We start from the raw sequence: 24,898 nt of genomic DNA, 5'->3' as shown, positions 1-24,898 counted from the left end.
ATATCTTGATATGATGAGGTCTCAATTGACAGACTCATAAAGTGGGTTTCTCAGGCCTTCATACCTTTCAGTCCTTTTGAAATGCGTTGACCTTTAACACAATGACTAATGGACTGCTCTGTGTGTAGAAAAAGTTTGACATTATGAGAAATACACTTTATTTGTCTGAGAGTGAGATGACTGAGCACTTTCATGTTTGTAGGCTAAACATGAAGCTAACACCAGTAGCCAGCTAACTTAGCTTAGCACAAACACTGGAAACAGTAGGAAACGAGCTAGTCTAACTTTGTCCAAAGCTAACAAAATACACCTACCTGTACCAACCAAAGCTCACTGATGACTTCATATTCTGTCTGTTAAATCTGCACAAAAACAAAGTGTGAAAAACATAAAACCATCATTTTATGGAGGGTCATTGCTAGAATATTCTTTGTTGGCAACCAACCAAGAAATAGTCGGACCCAATGTATTTGTATCAGACAACGTGTAACACATTTTAATGTTTAAAGCCTGTGTTTTCTGCTCTCCCACCTTGAGTCATTTGCCTCCCATTTCAGACCGCCTCCATTGAAGACCGCGTTTCAAGACCAGACATATCAGAACAAGTCGACGCAGCTGTCCCATTCCAAACATTCCTCCAAATGAGGCAAAGAAATTCAGCCTGCGTTCGCTCCGATTCGCAGTATCTCAAAATTCATTGTGCAACACTCACTTATGAATGGTGAATTAGGGCAGGCCTGCATCAACTCATAGAGTCTGCCGTTGCCATAGTTAGAGCAAAGGAAGAGGTGTTTCATTGACTGAGTACTACGCTGAGTTTGCTATAGTTGTATAGATGTTTCACTTCAATCCAATGGATACCTACCTAACAATAGTGATAAATAATATACATATCATTTCAATTTCTCCATCATAACTTGTGTTTATGATTCACAAACACACCAAAATAACTGGTTGAGACTATTAGCCCAACAGCTCACATGTAGTGTTAAGCAATAGGCTCAAGCTTTTCCTTTTTTTCTTCTTTTACATGCTGTTTTTGCAGTTCATGTGACATTTTTTTACCAGTCTGAACACAAAGAGCAGGTACTGTGAGTAGAAAAGGATTCAATGAATGCACCAGGGCTTTGTGTCTCAGTGAGTCAAGAGGCAGCTCATGATATAATGTTGATTCATCTGTAGAGAGTCTCATCTGGGGAGCTTTCAGCCCTGTGAAGGACACACCTTCACAGCCCGCGTACTACGACGGAGGCCTCGTCTAAAATGGGACACAGCTGCCGTGTTCTGGTTAAACAACATTTGTACAGAGTCCTTCAGTCACCTTTGGAGTGCTGTGCTATATTCCACCACTCTCTGCACTGCAGTCCAACATCCTGTATGTAAGGGGAATTCCACCCCTGTCCTTGTGAAGACTCGTAGTGGGAAAAAAAGAACGAAAAAAAAAAGGACTGTTGCACGTTGTTTTGGCATTGTAAATTTTACATGAAGTTCCCTTACTCCTGTGAACCACATCTGTACAATAAAAATAAATAAATAAATAAAAATCTTCCATCATCACAAGATGTAGTAGTATTACATATCCAGACTCATGCAATATTCAACTCTTTTCCTCTTATCTCACAATCCATCTGCCTCACTGCTGGGGTCATCTGGTGGTCACAAGCAAGTCACAGTCTATTACCAGTAAAACAACTGGGTTTGTTTGAAAGATTTTTCAGATACATGTACGGGATTTAAAAACAAAAGGCTGACGTTCAACCGTTACATTCTACAATATTGATGTGATTATAGCATCATTCGTGCATTGCTGTCTTTCACCACGCTACCATTAGGAGGCACCAAATTGGGAATTTTTTCAAACAATACACATGTTGGCTTTAACGTAACAAAGTAACTTAAATGCAAGTGTATATTTAGGTCAACAGATTAAAATCAGGTTGAACAGGTTAATGTAATAACTAGGGCAGTCAAAGTTAACGCAAATGAATTTTAATTTTTTTTAACGTGCGCGTGTTGTGTTTGACCCAAATACCAAACATACAACTGATACAGAGAGACGTCCTCCAGCTCGCCTAAGGTGTGTGTGTAAGAGCACGTGTGTGTGTGAGCAAGGAAGAGAGAGAGACTGTGTGTGTATTTTGCTGTCATTACATTCTTCAGTGCTCGTGTGTGTGTGTGTGTGTGTGTGTGTGTGTGTGTGTTCCAGTGTGTGAATGTAACTATTTCCCAACAGGTATCATAACTGACAGATTTTTGGAACATGCGGTATTTCATTGATCTGGATTGTTTCAATAATAATAAACAGTATTACAAACTTGAAAAATATATTTTAAAAATACATTTAGAATTAGACATGCGATTAATCTTGATTAAATATTTATAGTAATAACGCAAAAATTCAATAAAGAAAGACAAAATGGGCCAATCAGAAACCAGGCAGAATTTAACACTATAGTCATTTAAAAACCGAAAAACAAATATGGAACTTTGAGAAAAAGGCTGCACATCACAACCACAAAGATTTATTCACAGTTTAGTTTAGTTTACAATGTTTAGCCGATTCAAAAGATTAAAAAAACGGGTTTATCTTCCAACTGGGGGGAGCTGGGACTCAGATGAAGAGTTGGGTGTACATCATTAACAATGACTGTTAAAAGGACAGACTGTGAGGGGGAAAAATACAAGCAACAGAGATTGCATGCTTTTTTTTTCTAAGTGACTTTTCATTTAGTTATTTGAATTCAATTCTATTCATTTCAGTTTGGATGAGCTGTTACAGAAGGTTGAAAATGCCAATTCTTTGCATTTTTCCCCTCTGAGCAAGAAAAAAAAACACTCAAACACTGTTATTTCTTAGCAAATTATTAATGTGAATTACATGTTGGGATTAAGTGGGCAACTCAAATATTTATACATTAGCAACACAATTCAAATATTTGGCCTTAAAAGCAAAAACCAAGAAAATAACTACATTTGAAGGAGAAATCCCAACAAAGGCTTCTGGAGAATTCAAATCATTCCCTAAGTGACGAATGATTCAGAGGAAACAGTCTTATCATATCAACTCACTCTGTGAATGAGCCTACTGCTTATGAGGATCCAAACTTTGAAGTACACTCAAGCATTAAGCATCTTTAAACACATCCATTTAAAAATAGCTATGTCATCCATCAAAAACAGAGTCTGATCCAAACTCTATCCGTTATATAAATAAAATGACAAAAATATAAAGATGCTCTGAAATCACAAAAGGCCATCCACAACATGCTCTGCATTAAGTTGTGGATGACTTACAAGCTTTCATGACCACATGCACGTGCATGTGGGAATGCGTTTGTGTGTCAGACTACATGTGGTTGATTGTTGCTACTGCAGTATTTTTCATGTGAGGATGCCTAAGGAAGGGGAAAAACTGGTTGGTTTCGAGTTGTTGGGATTTTGGTCTTTCCATCGTGTGCGTCGGCGTTCCTCAGGGAGCGTCAAGGCTTCGTCGGCTCGATGGAAAGCAGGCTACCAAATTTAAAGTGCTGGATCACGGGGAACTTCTCCAGACACTGGAAATGGTAGAAGACAGAGATTGAGAAAAATGAGAAAACAAATCTGTATATTAATGTTCATTTCAACGTATCTGTTTATTTTGACTTGTATACTTACTAAAAAGAAGACATTTAATCATTAGTTATTGAACTGAGGTGAAACTGCATTCCCCTGCAGATAAGACTTTATGGTTGTGAGTGTAATTTGTTTGATCCAATACATGTCTGGCTGCTATTAATGTGGTTCGTTATAGGACTTCAGCTCCAACAAGCACAGCTAGCGTGTGCCGTTGTTAGCTGCCTCCATCAATAATTTGAGCGCTCCCTGACTCCATATATTGTATACACATACACACACACATACACACATACACACACACACACACACACACACACACACACACACACACACACACACACACACAATCATGATTCAACTCACAGAGTAACATACAAAGTACTGAGATTACAGGACTACTTTGAAAAGTAGTCCTGTAAGTGGACTCGGTAAGTGGAAGCTAGTTAGCTAAATTGCTAATAGGACGTCTAGTGAGGCAGGAATATGAGTTGTAAGACAAGTTGTAAACTAAACTTCGGGTTAGCTTAACTTACAGTAGTTTTTCTGTACAATGAGAGATTATTAGTGACATTTCTGGTGAGGTGACATTCAGTTTTAGTTCAAACTAAAGTGGTTTGGATCATCTGTTAGAACTGTTGTCATAGTGATGTCATTGTGTTCCCACTTCTCAGCAGTAATTTACTCAATGAAATTTGATCACAACTAAAGTAAATGATACCCAAGTTGTAACAAACAGTCATTGAAAACAAAAATATCAATGCACTGAATTCTTCTCTTATTTCATTATTTATTTCAGACGTTTTGGCTTGTGAGTGACCAAAACATTGTGATGCGTGACTGAAGCTCGTCTCTGATATTCAGTTAAAATAAGCAGGTTTGGATGTTGTGATAGCATTTAGGATTTAGCACAGGGACTTCCTGGTTCTTCAAGGTTTAGTGACTAGACAGGCCTTTGTCTTTGAACCCCGACATCCACTGAGGCCTAAACCCACAGAGTTAACCTTGACCTGAAGGAGAGCATCGCTGTTAACTCTTAGCCCCTTTTCACTTTGAACGTGTTTAAAATGGCGCAGACCAGCCCAGAGGAGGCTCTTTGTACGCACTGACACAGACCCAGTTTCAGGGAGCGGGGGGGTGGGTGGGTTTTTTTTTTTCGGGTGGCTGTGGTGGGGGGTTGGGGAGGTTGTGCTGGGGGGGGGGGGGGGGGGGGGGGGTGCGGTGGAATTGAACTCTTGTGCTCTGCCTGTCTGTGTGGTGACACTATCAGTCATGATCATGTGGGCAGAACTGGGGTGGAACAACATGCTCCAGAGGACCGTTGTCTGAACACATATTGCATCAATGAAAATGTGTAGAATCACCAAGGGATCATTAATCAGAGATAAATCTTAATACAGAACATTTAAAGGCCTTAACAGTTTATCTGTTGTGTGGCAGACAGTAAAAGGATTAAACTGGCCTATTCAAATCAATTAGCATAGATATAATTAACACTTCTGGGCTCTAGATCTTTAAAAAAAAGGTGCCTAATGTTTTAAGTTAAACCAAAACCAATGAAGAAATAATCCTAAGTGTTGTGTGTGTATCCAAAGCCTGAACACACTCACTATAGTTTATTTTGACTCCCCCCCCCACACACACACACACACACTGTCCTACTGCTGGAAATACTCACCAAAACACCAAATGTGTATTAATCCACCGCTGAAAAATAGTCCCCAACAAATGTACTATTTTCTGCTGTTTGAGTAACATTAGATAAAAAAAAAAAAAAAAACTACAAAGCCCAGCTGTGCGAGCTTTATACAAAGATTTACATCTTCAGCAGGAGCCAATGGGCTTGAGGGCTGAGCGCAGCACACAGGGTAAGGGAATCAAAAAGTACGGTGAGATGTTAGTTTTGATTGGTTCTAGTCGTTTCACAAGATTTACAATAGGAAAAGTGTAGAATATAAGTCTTTTTGAGTCAGTTTCCTATCTTCCAGACAGTCTGAATTCCATTCATTTCCCTCCAAAATGCAAATTAACCTTGTGAGACTTGCGACTAGTTTGTCTTTAACTACATTAAGATGACACATGAAGCTCACTGTGATGAATCATCTATGCAAAAGAAAGTTTCAAGTCTGTGCAAGTTGATTTATTACAGTGCAACGACATTAACTGGCTGTCTGAAGAAGAAAAAAAACAACTTGTAGTAAATGTGTAACAAACACTATAAGGGGCCTTATAAGACCAAAAGGTGGGAGCTGGGTGCCTCGTCTTCATTTCAAGTATGGAGATAAAGTAAGACATGTTGTAGAATTCTGTTCAATGTTCCAGCCATCATTGTTTTACTGTTTGTATTTGTCATTTCACGCATTTGGGTTACGCTAGGGGAAAAAAAAGGTCACGAAATCGTCTCCTCTCCCAGAAAATGGTAGATTCTGCTCTTTCTAGGTCTAGTAGAACTCTCTGCCCGAAAAACCCTGTGTGGGGCCAGGAAAAGGGAGAGAGGAATGCAAGTCTGCTGATGGTTGCTCCAGGCTTGGAGGAAGGTCGGGACAGAGGGAGGGGAGGATTTAATGAAGGGAACGGCAGAGGAGGAGGGAGGGAGGGGGGCGAGGGGGAGGGGAGGCAGACAGCTTGGCCCCTCAGCTCTTTGGGAAGACTCACAGGCTGCTCTGGAAAACACAGGATGTGGGCATGCAGGCGGGGAGAACGGGTTTAGACATCCCCCCAACCCCACCCCCAACCGCCCACACACACACACACACACACACACACACACACACACACACACACACACACACAATTCCATTCTCTCCATTCCTCTCTTAACCCTTTCCTGCCTCTCCCTCTCACTCTCTCTCTCTCTCTCTCTCTGCACATGCAGCCGATCGGTTAGAAAGCGTTTCGGTCTTAAGGAGCCCGGTTACGGCCGTCTTTCTGCCATAACTGGATTTCTCAAAATGTCGTGTAAACAAGAAAACACTGTTTCCTAAAACAGGGTGACTGATTCACAGAAATCCAGTTTACACAGCTCAGACTCTTGCTGTAAAAAAAAAAGAAAAAGAAAAAGCTGGTTTCTTGGCCTTGTGTTGCTTTACTAGGTTTTGGTTGAGTTTTTATGTGAATACGTGCATTACAAAGCCTTCTTCATATCACTGGCAGCGGTGCAGGGGCAGCAGAGACATCATTAGCGCTGTATTCTCACCAAATCTGGTATGGCAGCACGTTCCTGCAGGGTTGTGTGGAGGTGTGGGCGTGTTTATTTGTGCTTTACAACGTAACTGCTGTGAAACCATCAGAAAATTGTGTTCTATTTCTCTCATTTACTGGTTTTGTTGTCACTACTGGCGCTCGCTCTCTTTATTGACTCTATCTCACTTGACCACCGCTTCTCTTTCATGTAATTAAACTAAAACAGAAACTGAAATAACAATGGCAAAAAAGAACTTAAAGCTGCAGCATCATAAAATGAGTTGGCAATTAAATTTCTCTAGTTCATCGTCCTTTTCCTTGCCCAAAAAAGGAGCTTTTCCAAATAGTCTCCAGAGTGTATCGGTCTTCAAACACTGGCTTAGGGTTTGGGAAGAATTGAGCTTTGTAGGAACGCTGTCATATTAGTGACTAAACACAAGGTGGCAGTAAACAGTGACAATGGCTGACGGCTTCATGCGAATGTTCTCTTTATCGCTTGGTTAGGGTTAAATGTTGCTACCTGCCACTTTACTCTGCTCGAAATAAACTAAAAGTAAAGAAGCTGCCGTTGGTTTTCTGCGGTCAACTTGTTCCTCCGTCATCGGCACACAGTAGAACTGTTTGGGCATTTTAACGTGGAAGAAGGTGTTTGGAGAAAAAAAAGCTGAAATTCGAAAGCTGTTTAAGAATTTATTCGGCTTAATGTGAACGTAGTCTCAGTTTAGCATATTACAATGCAAAATTTGCTACTCAGCACTAAACACAAAGTAAACCTGAGGTTGATGGATGTCATTTGTATTGAATGTATTTGATCATAAACGTAAGTATCACACACATTATATATATTAATTATTTGTAGAATTTAACACAAAAACAATAAACCCTCACATGTCTCTCTGAATAAGTAATAAAAATAAAACTGCAACCAATACGTTACATTTTGGAAGCAATAACATACTAGACATACTGGGGAAACTGCATAGGGAAACTAGGACTTAGCCAGGGGGTTCAGGATGTTGAAGCAGTATGGGGGGGGGGGGGTCACTCAGCCAATGGGGACAACATCCATCTGAAATGACCTGACATGTTCCAAGAAGGGTCGCTAAATTTGAGACAATTGTATATTAGCGCCACCAATGGAAAGGTTTATTTTCCTGTAATTTCACAGAGGATAGGGCATGCTTTTTCTAATGGGTATAAGTGGGAGACAAAATAACACGCACCTTGCTAGTGATGTTAGAAAAACTACAAGTTCAACAAATTAGGACAGCAGTGGAAGGTCAGTGGGTAGGAGATCAAACAGGCCAGCTAAGGGTGAGGGGTGGATGTTAGTAGCTGTGATGGCTGACTCAAAGACAGACCCCTAAAACAGAGATAGGGTGGGACCAGTCCAGAACATGTGGGTGACATTAGCTGGTGCTTGGTGACTTCTATCACAATTTGGATCAGTGCCAGGACAGATGTGGGCTTTTAGACCAGTGGACTCTGAACTACTTTGCATTGTAAGATTCTGTGAGGGGCACAATACATGACATATGGACACAGTCTCTATATCTCTATAGTAAGATCTGCAGATCTAGCAGTGCATAAATGACTGGAGGCACGCAGATATTATTGTACAACTTTGACATGGTACCTTTGAGGTACAGATTAATATTAAAAATGGTGTCAACCAAGGTAGAAGGAGGAATAGTGAGGAAACCAGGGAAGTAAGGACCAATAGTCTTGGAATTTTAAGTATGTGAAGAAATGGGTCCTCTGTAAATTGAACACACGAGTTGACTGATCAAAAGATACAAATGTTGTATCAATGTAAAGATGCTTTACAGAGACAATCCCATGGTCCTGGTGGGGGCAGATTGTTGTTGATTATAGTTTGAATGTTTGCAGCCCTGTAATAAAATAAAAAGTTGGGTAATGCTTTTTGAAGTCGTTTTTTTTTTCTTCGTTTTGTTCCCTATAAACTGATAAATACAGCCATCAAGTAATGGAAGAAACATTTTGGAATGAAAACAGGTATGCACTGAAAGAGAGCACCATATTTTTTATGCAATTTAGATTTGGAAAAAATGTAACCTGATGATGAAGCATCAAGAGATCACAAATGTTTCTTTAATTCATCCTGAGCAGGGAATTCATGTTTGTACCAAATTTCATGGCAATCCATCCAATAGTTGTCAAGACATTTCATCTGACTCTTTAGTATCAACCTGCTGGTGGCCCTGAAGTCAGTTTATTTCAACAGATATGCAGTGATTAGCGATTTTGTGATTGTGTAGGTGAAGTAGAATTCATAACTTCAGATTCAACTTCACACTGTCACCACAGGACTTACCATTGACGAAAGCAAGAGAACTGGAGAGTCCACAAACTACTCCACCAAACAGATACAGCATGACAAAGATTTCTTAATAGTTTTTGTATCTGTGCTTTTCTGTGCAAGCTGTGCTTTCTGTTTTTTCAATCGAGCTAAAACTGAAATTATGAAAACTTTAAAACCAGCATGGGCTCTTTCTCCACCAAACCATTTATCAGACTGATAAATAGAAGGAAGAAAAACTGGACTGATCACAGACAGACAGACAGACAGACAGACAGACAGACAGACAGACAGACAGACAGACAGACAGACACAGAGAGAGAGAGAGAGAGAGAGAGAGAGGGAGAGAGAGAGAGAGAGAGAGAGAAGCAGGAGAAGCAGGCGTACCTCAGCCTTGTACATTCTGATCAGGCCCTGGTTGACTTTGGACCAGGAAGGAACAGCGCTGATGTTCCACAGCTGGTTGGAGTGTTCGGCAAATGGACCCGTCTTCATCTATGCAACAGAGAAAAAGTGAGAAAGAAAAGGGGAAAGTGAGGCCTCTCTGGTGTCAGAATCATTTTTTTAAAAACAGGATAGTTTTTCAACCTTTCAATAATCCTCTCGAAACCTTAAGAGTGACAAAATCAGTCTTCAGACTATCAAACACTCCCCCTGTAGGCCACAAGGGCAGTTTTTAAAAAGTGAAGATTTTCTCCGTTGATGGAGAACAGAAGCTTTAGTCAGCTTGATTTGACTCAGTGACAACGGATTCCAATGGTGGTGTGTCTTCACGACAGAAAAGCCTTATTTTGGTGAAACTATGAGAGTTTGGAACATACCGAGCATATTGATGAGCAGTAGAGGAATGGAGTACGCTGAGGAGGTTTGAGAAGTTTCAACGGGATATCTGATTTTGTTGTGTTTTTTTTTTACACAGTGAAAGTGGGTCACCATTGGAATCTATTGAAAATAACTTAATTCAAGTTCATCATTCACAATCAATAATCTGCCTTTTCAGTCTGTTTTAGAGTTTTTAAAATGGAACTACAGATTCGGGAAGGGAATGTGAGAAATGCAGTGCTGCCTCCAGCTATTGATAATAAAGTAAACTCTGTCAGTTAATACGTCCTGAACAGAAACAGATCCTACTGCATATAAAAAGGAAGATGTTGAGCTTTTAGCAGAAAGGAATCTGAAGGTAGCAGTGGTGTTTAAATGATCCCACAGTCCTGGTAGTGAGATCAGAACTAGTTTTTAAATCCTGCATATGGTTAAAGTCCTCCTCCATTCAAAGATGTGTTTTGCTTATTGTTCCTTCAGTTGGATGTTTGATCTTCTCAGAGCAGAATGATGTACATGCAGAGTTTGTTTTTACATTAACCTGAAGGAGGGAAGTTTCTCTGTGCTCATCAAATATCTTCTTAGCAGGATTTGTGACATCAAAATGATTTCAGAGCCAATTCTGGTCAGTGTGACGTGGAAACTTGAAGTCAGTGCACAAACACTGAGAATGAACTTTACAAAGACATAGAACACATCTTGTATTTTAAAACATTCAATACGATAGAATATTCATAGATTCTGGATTTTTACATGAGAAAGTTTGTGTGAAAAACCCATTAGAAAAATGATTAGAGTATTTGTATGTCTTTAGATATGTCTGGAGGGGATGTTTAAAGATTTATTTGTGCCATTCTAAGACCATTCATTCATTTTTTGGCCACTGTGGGGCGTCAGTGAGCAATCAGACCCTAAAACCAAAACAAGCTGAAACATGCCAAAATGCTGTGTAGAGCTTTGGGGTTTGTTGTTTTGGAAGAGGAACATCAATGACAAAAAAAATAAGGCTGGACAATGTTATAAGACATATGTGTAAAATATAGGGTTGAGACAGAATTGTTAGCAAAACCTCCTTTTTATTTCTAAATGATTTCCTTATAGATAAGTCCTAACTTTTGATCTTATAAAAAAAATCAATTTGTTGCTATGAGCTGTGTCCCTGTGGGGTTTATTGATTCTACACTGGCAGGCTAGTCAATGACTAGTAACTTTAAAGCTGCACTCACCATCACCCAATAGTGCCCCCTACTAGTGATGTTTAGAAAGCCAACTGAGAAGTGTGCAGATGATCTTATAAAACATATTGAACTTCGGGAGTGTTTCTGAAGCTGTGACGGTGCATTTCTTGTTGTTGATTTTAAGTTTTAGTCTTCTGAAGATAATGTCTGTAAAATGAAAAATAAAGAAAAATACAAGAAAGATAGAATACGTGACTTCTTTCTTCGATGGCTTTAAAAATGACATGAAAAACACATACTGATGACTGCTGTCTGCAATTTAATCAATATAATAAGAAGAATATGAAGAACAAAGGCCTGATTGTTATTCTGGCAACCTCCTGAATAATAATACATTCTGGAATCAACGAGTGTGCTAGTTTACACATAGACAAGAAATAAGCACATGTGGAGGAACAGTAAGTGGACAACTGGAACAACTTAGACTGACAAAAGCAAATGCATGACTTTATGAACGTATGAATGAAGTAAGGGCCGTAGACCGTTTTCCCACCATTTTCTCCCAAGAGGCTGAGGAACCCAAACCCAGACCCTGGGGCATCAATCTAACACCCCCTCCTTTTTCCATCCACTCCCCCCCCCCTCCTCCTCATCAACCTCCCCTCCACTCACACTGCTCTAGACACTTTCCAGGGCCTCGCATGAGAACACATGGGGGAAGGGCATAGAGGAGGGAGGAAAAAAGGAGGGGGGTGGAGACAGCCCGTATTCCCTGGAGGAAGGAGTGATTCACAGCAGCATGTGGGGAAGGAAGTGACTCATGTTTAGGACGACACACACACACACACACACACACACACACACACACACACACACACACACACACACACACACACACACACACACACACACACACACACACACACACACACACACACACACACACACACACACACACACACACACACACACACACACACACACGAGCCTTGTGTGTGAATTAAAAAAAGAGCATGAGTTTGAAGTATCCACATGTGTGTGAATAGGAGGGAAATACTGGAGTGTACATATGGAGCGCTGCATGCTCACAGGCCTGTCCGAGTAAACAAAAGAGGAAAAACAAGCCAGCAGATGAGACTGAATGAGACTAGTAACACAATCAAAAATAAAGAAAGTCTGCCTTTGTTTTTTCCTGCAACAAAAACAAAAGAATTTTTTTTTTTTAATACATTAACACAAGCTGATTTCACAAGCGAAGGTGAGGTCTTGTTGCTATGGTGATAAACGTGCATTCTGATACTAAATCTGTCACATTTTGAGGGCAAGAAGATAATGCAAGTCACACTATTTCTTTGATTAACTGTTAGTGGCGGCAATGTGCAAAGAATTGTAGTAATGTGCCAAAAAAAGGCAACGAAGAAGAAGACGACTGCAGGCAAGTGAACGTAGAGGCAGGATTTAAAACATTAAAAATTGGCGTCCTAAATGTTTTATGAAGAAGAAAATGCATTCAAAATATTTGTCAGGCCTGAAAGGACACACAGAGTGAGACTCATGGAACACCTTATACAAAATCTGACTTTTTTGTGTGAGGTTTGCCTCTTGGATTACAACCTCTCGTATCTAAACAAAATTGGTGTAAATCGCTTGTTTCTTCAACCTGATGAGTTCCATCTGTGCAAAAAAAATTGCTACCAAATCATACTGCTGTCAGAAAAACATCACACATTTAGCAGTGTCAGTGATGGCCATTAAATGACTAATATGTGAGGCGCAAAGATACTAGAGTAGCTATCACCTGCAACACAGGATGATCCCGGACTACTGAAAAGCACAAGCTCCTGCAGATAATTAATTTTGCATCAAGTCTGTCTTGGTTAAATATTTTAGTTTAGCTCATTTTGGTACCACATATAAACTCCAAATTCATTCAGATACACTATAGGGTATACAAGCTTTCAAGTCTTCTAGGTGTTTGTTATTTTGTCCATATAATGCAATAAAGTACAATACCACCGAGTTCAATCAAACCTCTTTGACACTATGAAGACATTAAGAGCATAAGAAGGGAGTGAGAAGAACATATATTAAATCATTTTGCTACCAAATTCAAACTCCAAATTAATTAACTATTGGTCCTAGTCCTATCACAATAATGACGTTATCGACTTACCGTACACTAAACGTATCAGCATCATCATGTCTATATATGGACTTATCATATGATACATGGCCTACATGACCTTTTTTTTGCCACACTTCACATTAGCAGCTAAGAGGCTATTCATGTTACATTAGCTAAGCTAGTAGTGTCCTCCATTCCTCACTGTGTAGTCCTGAGTGGAGACTGTAGAAGAATTCAAGGGAAATAACTCTGTCCCCAACCATGATGACAGTCAACCACTCTCCAATCCCACCCCCCACCCACCTTACATTATTATACTATTATATTATCATTATATCAGTGGTATAAAATGATCTTCAAATGATAATAATGTCGTTTATCATGTTATTTCTGAGGCAATATATCGTCCGATAAAAGTAGTTATGGTGACAGATCTAACTGGGCCTTCTCTGTTATGGAACTGGCTGTCTGAGTATCTCAGGCAAACAGAATGAGTTTCATCTTTTAAAACGCTTCTTAAAACTCATGTAAAGGCTTTCTTATAGTTTTACTGACTGTACTCCTTATCCCTTTATGTTGTTGATTCTACATTTTATCCCTATTTCATGGTTTTGACTATTTTATGGTTTTCCTGTTTTATGATATGTGATATTATCTGCCCTGTAAAGAAACCCAGATGGCCTGTTGATGACTCATATGAAAAGTCTGGACCACTCATTGAATTTCATTTATACCTAAAACAATAGTTTGAGCTGCAATGAACTGCTAGTAGTTGCCAATTAACAGATTTTAAATGCCAGGAAAAAGTGAATAAAATTACCAGAAAAAAAAGGAAAGGAACAATGACTAAATGATTATTATCAATTATTAAAACAGTTACCAATATATTCTCCATTGTTTTTAGCTCTAAAACTAAAAAAAGTCACCAAAACTAACAAAGAAAAAGGCAAAAGTCACATAGAAAGGAAAAGTGGGAGTCATGGATGAGGAGAAACGCGGAGGCCTCTCGACGCAACAGCAGCATCCTTTCATGACCGTGCGGAGGAGGAGGAGGAAGAGGAGGAAGGAGGGAAGGAGGGAGGGAGGGAGGGAGGGAGAGGTCAAGCAGGAGGGGGAGGAAGGAGGAGGAGGATGATGAGGGGGAACTAGGGAAGGAGGCGGTGCGTCTGAGTGGGAATGAGGAAAAGGATGTAGCTCGCTCAACCAACGCCCTCCTCTACTTCCCTCCCCTCCTTTTCCTCCCAAAAAGCAAAAACAAAGCGCACGGTTCCTGCTCTGGCAGGCGACCAACAGAATCCATCTGCCTCTCCCCTCGTCTGCTCCTTCCTGAACAAAACCGCGTTCAAGCTGCGGACCCACAATTTACTCCTGACTGCTAAAAATCAGCACAACATCCTCATTAGTACACATGTTGTCATATATACATTTATATGTAATTAGATGACCTACATCTCTTTGGGTAAAGTCATAGAAAACAGTAAACAGTGAGAGCAGGTGAGATTTCTCTTTTTAAATATATTTAAAGAAATTGGCAGAATTCAACACAGAGAGGTGAATGTCCATCAGGGGGCGGTAGTCCATATTTGGACACTTCCAGGTGTAACGCAGGACTGTCAGATTGTTCTCGATCTCCTTTTGGTTCAGGGAACAAACATTTAAAGAAAAAAATAAAACTTACAGTAAAACAGCAGGAAAGCTGTGGGAAAGTCCGGGGGCTGATGTGATAGCAGCCAATAAAAACAAACTTTTGAGTTTTTACTTATAAATCTGAGTTAAACAATTATTGGGACATGGATTTTCCTGCTGTTATTTCAATTAGTCTCAAAATGTTGTTTGGCTTTCACTCTTTAGAAAAAAAGTTTGCATTCAAGTCATTTATTTTCTCATCATCAGACAACACTGTTATATCTTTTTTATTGGATCTACTTTTTACTGAACAAATGTTACCAAAGAAAACTGTTCACAGTGTGCTCTGTGGATTATCCAGAGTATCAGACTACCAGGGAGACTATTCCTGGAAAAAACAAGAGATGTTGCTGTTGAATTCTTAAATGTCATTTTTTTAATGCTGTAAGCAGGACAAACAAAATTCCAATCGCCCCAGAAATCTCAGAGGCAGGATATCTAAAAAACCTGCACAAACAAACGTAGCAGCATGGATACACATTACTAGATTTTGTCAGAAAATATGTTTTTCGTGGAAAAACTAAAAAAGGTGTCTGACTTAAACCTTCTTACGGACGCTATCATTTTTTTGGCCACTTGGGGTCAGCGGACCAAGCTGTAAACACAACACTGACACATCGTTCCCTTTATGAAGCTGTTATAACAAAGCTGATGCAGACATCACACCGAATTAATTTCATTTCTGGCCACCAAATGAATAGAAGTCCAATAAGTCTGGTTTGGCACATAAAGTTTTTCATTATTATTTATTACATATATAAATATATATATTGTTTTATTAGTTCAATTCTATTTGAATTGGTATTTTTAGTAATTCCTTTTTAGTTTTTTCATTAAATAGTTAGAGATGTGTTTTTATTTATTTATTTAATCTGACTTAACTAGTGTCATTTTAACTTATTTTTACGGATAGTCTCATATTTACGAATTGTCTAATTTCATTATTTTATTTGTATATTTGCCATTGTTTTCACTGTAAAGCACTTGAGCTACATCCCTTGTATGCTCTATAAATAAAGTTTATTATTATCATTAATATTCCATCTCCTCTTACCTATACTTTGCTCTTCACCAACTGCTGAAACAAATATCTGTCTGTTTAGCTGCTAAAAGATGCTAAGAAGCTCTATAAAGCTGCTGAGTCACATGATAGTTCTTTGGGGGTATCATCATCATTAATATTATTATTGTTGTTATGAGTGACCCCTTAATGACCCCGTAAAATATTGATTAGAGCAGCTTTAAAGTCTTCTTGATGTGTGTTATTTTGTCCATGTAATATTCTGGAGTACAATGTCACCAAGTTCAGTTAAAATCCTTTTAACACTATTGACACTATAAAAACATTACAAGCATAAAAAAAGAGAATATATTGCATAAATGGGTTTTGAGATCATGAGTACTTGTGTACTGACTGTGTGTAAAATCCAGTGTGTTTGAGCAAAATAAAAAGCAAATAAAAAAAAGAAAAGGAAGAAGGAAAGGTGACGATTGTGATTTGATGCGTTTAGAGTTTTGTTTTCCCACCTCGTTTATGAACTTGATGCATTCCAGAAACATGTAGTCTGGGTGATACTCGTTCACCACCTTCTCGTCAATAAAGTGCCTCGGCTCCAGTGTCGGGTGATCTGAGAAGCAAGGGGGAACAGACCGGAGCTGTAAGTGCACACGTTCACCACCGGGTGTCACTGTTTACCTTCACATTTACTGAGCTCAACCGCAAGTCACGGCAGTGAGGAGATGGTGGGAAGCAGACAGTCATGTGAATGTGGTGTCATATGTGAACCTTGCACCACTGCACACTAGGAACCCAGCTATAACAATGACTTCTAATCTGCTGAGTAGACTTAATGTCTTTCACTTGTCATCTTCACAAATACAGATGCTACATTACCAACACATTCATAGAAACAGTGTGCAAACCTTGAGTCCCCACTGTGTCTTTAATGTTGTTTAATGTTAAGGTTTTTTTTTAAAAACATTTTATTCTATCTCTGAAGTTCTTTGAGACTTTAAACCTCCATCATACCTGCCTTCATTACATGTCTTTATCAAAAGCCTTGAGCCAGACTTCATAAGCCTTTTTCCACACAAGACAGATAAACACGGCCCTGTCATCGTTCTTTCTGATTGGCTAGAGTGAGGTTCTTACCTACAAACTGGGCGCTGCCCCATATGAATGGCAGAAACTGGAAGTCGTCCAGGCCCCACACACCTTGGCTTCCAGCTGGCTCCATTCTGTAGGTCCTCTGGAGCTTTCGCATCACTTCAAGATACCTGCAAAAAACACACAGTACATACAAACAGAATATAGACAGATCAATACTAACACTCAGGGTCATGGTCGATATGACATTATCCTTGGGTGGACAAAAAAAGCAACCATTATTTTCATTTGAATGAGGACAACACACTGGGCTTTATCATCTAGCATGGAGCCGTGTTGGACGATCAAATTGTGCTGCTTGCCCCTATACATACTAGGTGCATCCCAATACCCACATGTCAAATGGCTACTTAGGTGACATATTTCCAGTTACTATCACAGTGTCCAAGTGCCTGTATGAGTGTAGACATTTATCAGAGTTCACTGGGATACCCATAAGGACATCCCATCACTCATACAAATATAAATACTGTACATCGAACAATGGAGCTCAGATGATTTGTTGAACTAAGAGTACAGTAGCATCAACCGAACAGTATTACACACCAAAAAATTCACATTCAGGAGCTGAGAAGAGAAATTAAATCAAGTTATCAAGAGGCACAAAGGTTTAATTTAAGCTACACAAATGAGACAGTAAGATATCAATTTGAATGGAACATTATCAAAATCTTTGATCATGGACATGGTATGTAGGGCCAATGTCCTCGACAGACCCTAACCCTCAACAAGACTAGACTTGTTTCTCAATTGATATTTTCACAGAATCTTTAGTCAAGGACGAGCCCCCCTCAAAGCACTTGGGGTGCTCTTTCATACCGTCAGCCTTCAGACTGTACAACACCACAGCTCCCACTAATAAGACTGAGGCTGTCCTTACTGTTTAATCCCAGGAACATTGCACACTTGTATATAGTATAAAGAATTCATGTATATTGCAGATTTATATAATTACAGACAAGAAAATATTCATTGTTAATGTTAACCAACTTTCACAAACTTCAGTTATTCTTGTGTCTTCATTATTATCAGTCCTAAAACCAATCAATTGGAGCACTACCAGCACAACTGGACTGTTGTTGTGCAATATACCGTGGTGAATTATGGAATACACTAGACTGTGAAAATTGCTTCGAAGCGGTATTAGAGAACAGTGTAACCAGTGTATTTAAAATGACTACAAATATGAGAATAAGATCCAAGGTTAAAAAACGGTGTTTAACTCAGTGGATAGAGCACCCGCCCCATGTGTTGAGGCTACAGTCCTCACTGCAGGCGACCCTGATTCGAATCCTGCACCGAGTAGTCCTATCCTGCATATCATTGCCCCCCTCTCTGCCTCCCATTTCCTGTCTCTCTCTACTAACCTGTACATTAAAGGCAACAAGCCCCAAAACTATACTTAAAAAAAAACAAAGAGAATTTTCCTTTAAGAAGCAAAGTCACATCACTTCCTGTGTATTAGAAAAATAAAAAAAAACAATCACATTAACTGTATAGCACATTACAGCAGCAGCATCAGCAGCAGCAGCTCACCTGTTAAAAACCTTAAAAACGATAGCTAGCTGATCATCGACCCTGAGAGCTCCCACCTTACAGAGACAGCAGAGGAACGCAGCGAACGCAGCTTCATGACCTGAGGAGACAAACATACAAGTAACACATGAAGAAGTGGATGTGTGCGGAGTTTCATTTGTGCTTCGCTCAAATTCACAATACTTACATTTATCATACTGCAACTTTGTGAATTTGGCACTAATATGATGAATAAAACTAACAATATCAAGTTACTAGTACTACTTTTAACTTACAACTTACTACTGCTACTATCAATGATGTTACTTTTAGTTCACAGTATATAACACCATTGGTAATACTACCACTTTCACTTTCTCTCCTGCTCAAACTTTATTGTTATTATTTTTATTGTTTATCCAGCTTTATCTTAAATGGACATTTTGTGCTTTGTCCAAATGTCTTCAATGCTGAAGCCAAAGGAATTGAATTCTTTGGAGTGATAGATTTGGCTATTTACTCACTCTTTAAACATAAGATATGGTGGGTTTGTTTTTGTTAAAGTAGCTGTATGTAACATATATTCCAAGTAATCATAAAATTGCCCTAAATATCACCAAACATTAAGGAATCATGTTAATTTCAAACACTGATATCACTGACAGTAGTAGTCCAGCCAGAATATTCACATTTGAAAAGTTCAGTTGCAGCCCTCAAGTAATGTTTATGTTGTCATTCTGTGTTTTGGCCTGATGCTCCACCCACCAACTAGCTACCAATCACCAAGTCAGTACTGATGCTCCACCCACCACCTAGCTACCAATCACCAAGTCAGTACTGATGCTCCACCCACCACCTATCTACCAATCACCGAGTCAGTACTGATGCTCCACCCACCACCTATCTACCAATCACAAAGTCAGGAGCATTTCAGCAGCCAGGTTGCCAGTTGCCACCAGGCGGGGAGTACCTATCCTCTGAAAAGAAGCCAATGCGGAAGTAACTTAGAGCTGCATTCTATCAAAAGGCCACCAGGGGGCGACCGTTTTGTGTTCAAAAAGACTTCCGGCTCTATACAAGTCAATGGAGAATTCACCAACTTCTCACTTGATTTCTAACCTCAGTAAACGTTTTCAAAATGTCTTTATGGTCTCAATCGCTAGTTTAAAGCCTTCTTCAATGCAGTATGATGTTCATTTGTGACATTTTGGCCTCCCTGATTTTATATGTGACGATAAAGCAGGGTATGCATTAGGGCGTGGCTACGTCCTGATTGACAGGGTGATTGACCAATGTCCTTGAGATCCAGCCCTCGCAACCAATCGCAGCCTCCCCGCTCCGCCGTTAGTCCCGCCCATACTTCCGTCCATGACTCCGCCTCATGCCCATATAAGTAGAATCCGTGTTCTTTTTTTCCCAGCATGCACCTGAAATTCTCAAGATGGCGCTGCCTAGATTCGAAACTATTGGCTTCCGAGCAGCAGTCCACAAACCAATGGGTGACGTCACGGATGTTACGTCCATTTCTTATATACAGTCTATGGTTGCCACTGAGCTGCAGCTAGGAACACTGCAGATAATGTCTGATGTTACAAAACCAAAAAAACCTCAATATGACTCTCAAATACGTTGTGACAATTTGAGAAACAAAACAAGGGGATGTATAGGAGATGCCTTCGAAACATGGAGACGGTTACAGCGTCATACAGCACTCAGCTGCAACCGCTGATACGGAGGAGGATATGCAGGATCACGTCCAACAACTGGCAACCCGCGTGAAGTAGACTCTGGCAGGGAGGGGGCGAGGATTAACAGCTCTCTCCAGTGTTTTGAACGTGAGCCGCAGTACCATTTCTAAACGCTTGGTGTCAGAGTTACATACTTCAACTTTAAGCTGGAATAATACTTTCTGCTTCCACAAGTACATGACGATGACGTAGTTTCAACATCAGAAGGTGTATACATGGGCTCCACATATAGCTCCAACTGCCCCAAATAACCTCCCAAACAGACATGTACATGGACAGCTGTGGACACCATGGATGTGTAGCAGTTCTGTTTATACAGCATTCCTTTGTGGAGTCTATGTGGAGTGGAGTGTCCCAAATTGGGAGGTAGCAGATGTTCACACAGAACCTACGCATGCACGATCTGATGATGACATTTATATAACAGAGATCCTTGTGTACTTTCACACATGGACAGTACAACACCAGCTAATTTGTTATGACTGTATGACAGTCAGATTTTTTGGGGTATTTTGATAAGAAAGGAAGAGGGAGAGATAAGAGGAGATGATATGGAACAAGTATCCCTAATTAGACTCAAATAGGATGTTTCTGATTTTTAATTAATTATAAAGTAAAATTATGGACTGAAATTAAAAAAAAACATGAATAGCTCTGTTACCTGTTCCATAGTCTATCCTGGTGGAGTTCCCCACAGCCTCTTTCAGATAGACGGCTATCTCTGGAGCTGCTGCATGTTTGTCAGCAGGGAGGACTGTTGACACCAAGGCCTCTGCTTCCTACACACACACACACACACACACACACACACACACACACACACACACACACACACACACACAATTCATCAGTGTAGTGTGACTGATCCACACTAAATACTGTTGTCTGTTCTGCTCTCTTAATGTAGAGGGTAAATGATGCATGAAGCTACTGCTGGTACTGTGTCACTCCCTGCATCTGCCTAACAATCAATACATGTTGATGTGGCCTTACTCTATGTAGTTTTTGTAAAATTAGATTTAGACATCTTCTGTACTTTTTGACTGGCTGCTATGTATTTCATAATAGCATTTTTTTTCAATGATACCTCCTCTCTCAAGTTTTATTTCATAATGTCACTTTGACACTCATGATGTCATATATATTGTTGGTTTTATTATCTATTTTTTATTCTATTGCACCATCTCATTATAACCTTGTCAGTCAATTTTAAAAACTGCACTATAACCTGTGTGAAAGGTGCTATACAAATACATTTGATTCATAATTAGGACTTGCTCTACCTCCTGAGACACAGCTGGTGTGAACTTAGACTTATAGTTAGGAACTGATGTGAAGTTACAGCTACATTACACATACAAGAATGATCTCAATCAGTTACACACAGATTTTTTTTAGTAAATGCGCTGAGTTTTTGTGAATGTGAGTGTGTGTGTGTGTGTGTGTGTGTGTACTAACCTGTTCTAGTTTGCCGTACCAGGTTCTGTAGGCCTTATTACCAAAGCGTGACGGCTGGTCGACAGGAGGGGTCTCGTTTATCCATCTGTCCAGAGTCCCCAAAAGATCTAGTAACTTCTCCACTGTCTGTCACACAGCAACACAAAAGAGACTGTAGCAACGCTGTAGCAACGCTGTAGCAACGCTGTAGCAACGCTGTAGCAACGCTGTAGCAACGCTGTTTATGCTGATAAACATCAGTATCATGTCAGTCAGAAACAAATAACAAACAGTCAATCTGAATATTGAGCTCACACACAGCTGCTTCTGTAGCCTCTTACTCTCTCACTTACAATTTCATTGTATTGGAAAAGCTCAATTTTCCCATCCACACTACAACATAAGACCAAATTAAGACCTAAACTCTGCAGACAGTATTATTTAAACTCAATCTTGAGCTTTAAAACACTGACTTTTACTGTAATGTGGAAATTTAACAAATTCACCCAAAGATTCACCTTCTAGGGGCCATCATCATCCATGCTAAATGTCACAGCATTTAGTCAGGCTTAGATATCAGTGATGATGCTCTATCCATTTATGAAGACCATGAAGTGAGGTTGAAAGCTCCAGGAAAAGCTAGGAAGTGGACCTTAAGTTAGGCTAACCTTTTCCCTCCAAGTGTTTTTGTAAGAAATAGTTAAAATCCACATCTAAGTAGTGTTAGAAGTTGAACCTGTAAGCACCAACCCACTCTTACATTATGGGAAATGTAGGAAACTGTAGCTACAAATGTGAATCAATCCTCTAAACCCCAACGATAAGAACCCTTAAGAATATAAAAGGCTATCAACACACCAAGAAGCAGAGTCTCACAGGCCACAATAGCAACATACCTCAGATACTTTATATTCACATGTGAGCTTCTTCCCCTTTATACCTTCATTCAGTGTCAGAATGAAGCCCATGTAGTCAGCATACGCCTGTAAAGAGGAGAGATATTGATAACTGGAGGGTATCCAGATGTGCAGTCAGCTAAACTGCTACAATAACTGATTGCGATAAGGATGTCAGATTAAAAACATCTGGATTTTGACATGTGTGCACACAGTAGTAAGGAGGAACCTACCTGAGATCTCTTCCACTTGCCCATGTCGGGTACCATGCTGATTTCTTTTTTGGGTACCATGAAGATGGTGTTGGCTTCAGGTGCTTCATCCTCAGGGTTGGACCCTAAAAGAAAAAGGTAAAAGGGGATTGTTTCATTTACCCTTATATTAATCTCATTCCAATCCAACCCACTTTATTTATATACAGCTATATATAGCGCGATTTTAACAAACACAAGGTTGTCCAAAGTGCTGCACAAAAAGATAAAACACAATAAATAGATAACACAATATAAGCACAATAAAAAGATAAAGTACACAATAGAAAGATAAAAGCAATCAAATAAAATAAACTGCAAGCAAATAGTTTGTCATTAACTTTAACGTTGTCCAAATAAGTGAATTCATTGACCATTGTATATAATATTAAGTGTGTGTCCTTTCTGTTTTGACTGTAGAGTTTGAACAAAAACCCTGTTATTAACTAGAGTTTCAAAGATGTAGATGTTTACCACTGAAGGAACATACCGTAAAGATGCTCTTACATTATTGCATTATGGGGAATGTAGCATCCAGTATTTCTGAGCTTGACTCACATTGAGGAGTAATGGGAGTCAGTAAATCAATTAAGTCAGAATATCTGGGTTTAACCAACTTAATGAAAGTGTAATACTACGTTTCTACATTGAGTTGCTCTTTTATTACAATGTTTACGGTAACCAAAGGTTTAATTAATGTGAACACCTTATCAACATACGTCATATCAATCTTGGTGCGTGTTTGGTCTGCGTTTGCAAAGCGCATATGATTTATACTGTATATATAATATAAGTACATATATATGTGTGGAATAATTGAACTATTATCAACTTTTAAATACAGTTTGGTGCGCTAATAATATTCTTATAGTAAAATAAAGCGGTTCTCTTGTCAATTTACTACATTGTTTTGCTAGCTAACATACCCAGCCACTACACCTACAAACATGCTAAATAAATATCATTTGACAACGACTGCTAACTACGCATTACTTCAAATACGAGCTGAAGTTGGTGCACAGTTGTAGAGTTATAACGCGTCTAAATGACTACCAGCAGAAATGTAATTAAAACCTCTGTAGCTTTGATTGAGAACAGCGGAGACATGGTTTCTGTGTTTTCCTACGAGAGTTACTAAAGTTACTGCGTTGCATTGAGTGCAGTGAACCTGCTAACCTGCTAACCTGCACAGCTTACAACGCGTGAGTGAAGAAGAGACACAGAGCTTAACCATGCTGAACGCACAAACACACAGGTACATATTTACCTCCCTGCTGCTCTGTTTCCGCCATAGCGAGGCTAACAGTCTCCTTCGTGAGTTTTGAAACAGATTTAAAGCAGCCATTACTGCCCCCGCTGCTTCAATAGTGTATGACACCTCTGTGTACAAAAACACACGGCCACTTTCTACCACTTTCTCTTTGTGGATGCCCGTTATCACCATAATAAATGAATAAATGAAGTCCTACACTCGACATTTTACTTAGATGGGCCTAAATACTGTGAAAGTATCAAAAATAAACGCCCTAATACAGAATAATGATTTATTTTAGTCACATTTTGTCCCTCTATCTCTATATCTATATGTTGATATCTAGATCTTACCTTAGTATAAATTAATTGAATTTGATCGTAATCACCCTAGTTAAAAGGTCCGACAGGATTTTCATCTTTTCCAATAGAAATACAGATATAGAAATTCCTATACATTTATTGAAACATCCTGTAGGGATTTTATAAGGAGATAGGAAATCTGTTTTTCTATTCTTTCCAATAACATCATTTGGGATTCCTATGCGTTTGTAAAAATCCTTTAAGACTTTTTTTTTTTTTTTTTTGGCCTAATTTTCTTTAAAAGAAAAATGTTTTAGTTTTTGTTGGGTTTTCATATATTTATAAGCATTTGAAATATGTTTTCTATACTACATCATATTATTTTACTATATTTTTTAACTCCT

The 24,898-nt window shown here is 39.3% G+C and overlaps 1 protein-coding gene across 1 annotated transcript; it reads right to left on the bottom strand.

Annotated features, from left to right (window-relative positions):
• Positions 1-2,446: 2,446 nt before the first annotated feature.
• On the bottom strand, positions 2,447-24,264 carry ptpa (protein phosphatase 2 phosphatase activator). Its single transcript, XM_053339780.1, has 10 exons — positions 24,208-24,264; positions 22,923-23,026; positions 22,690-22,776; positions 21,815-21,940; positions 21,018-21,135; positions 18,630-18,729; positions 17,079-17,203; positions 16,454-16,554; positions 9,503-9,610; positions 2,447-3,554 (listed from the first exon to the last, which is right to left on the bottom strand). Exons 1-10 carry the CDS (start codon positions 24,230-24,232, stop codon positions 3,480-3,482), a joined length of 969 nt encoding a protein of 322 aa, XP_053195755.1. The 5' UTR covers positions 24,233-24,264; the 3' UTR covers positions 2,447-3,479.
• Between the last annotated feature and the right edge of the window lie 634 nt (positions 24,265-24,898).

This window comes from Scomber japonicus, chromosome 19 (genome assembly GCF_027409825.1).
Source record: "Scomber japonicus isolate fScoJap1 chromosome 19, fScoJap1.pri, whole genome shotgun sequence".
NCBI classification, from domain to species: Eukaryota; Metazoa; Chordata; class Actinopteri; order Scombriformes; family Scombridae; genus Scomber; species Scomber japonicus.
Note: the sequence above shows the minus strand (reverse complement) of the source record. Positions and strands in the feature narration are given on the sequence as shown.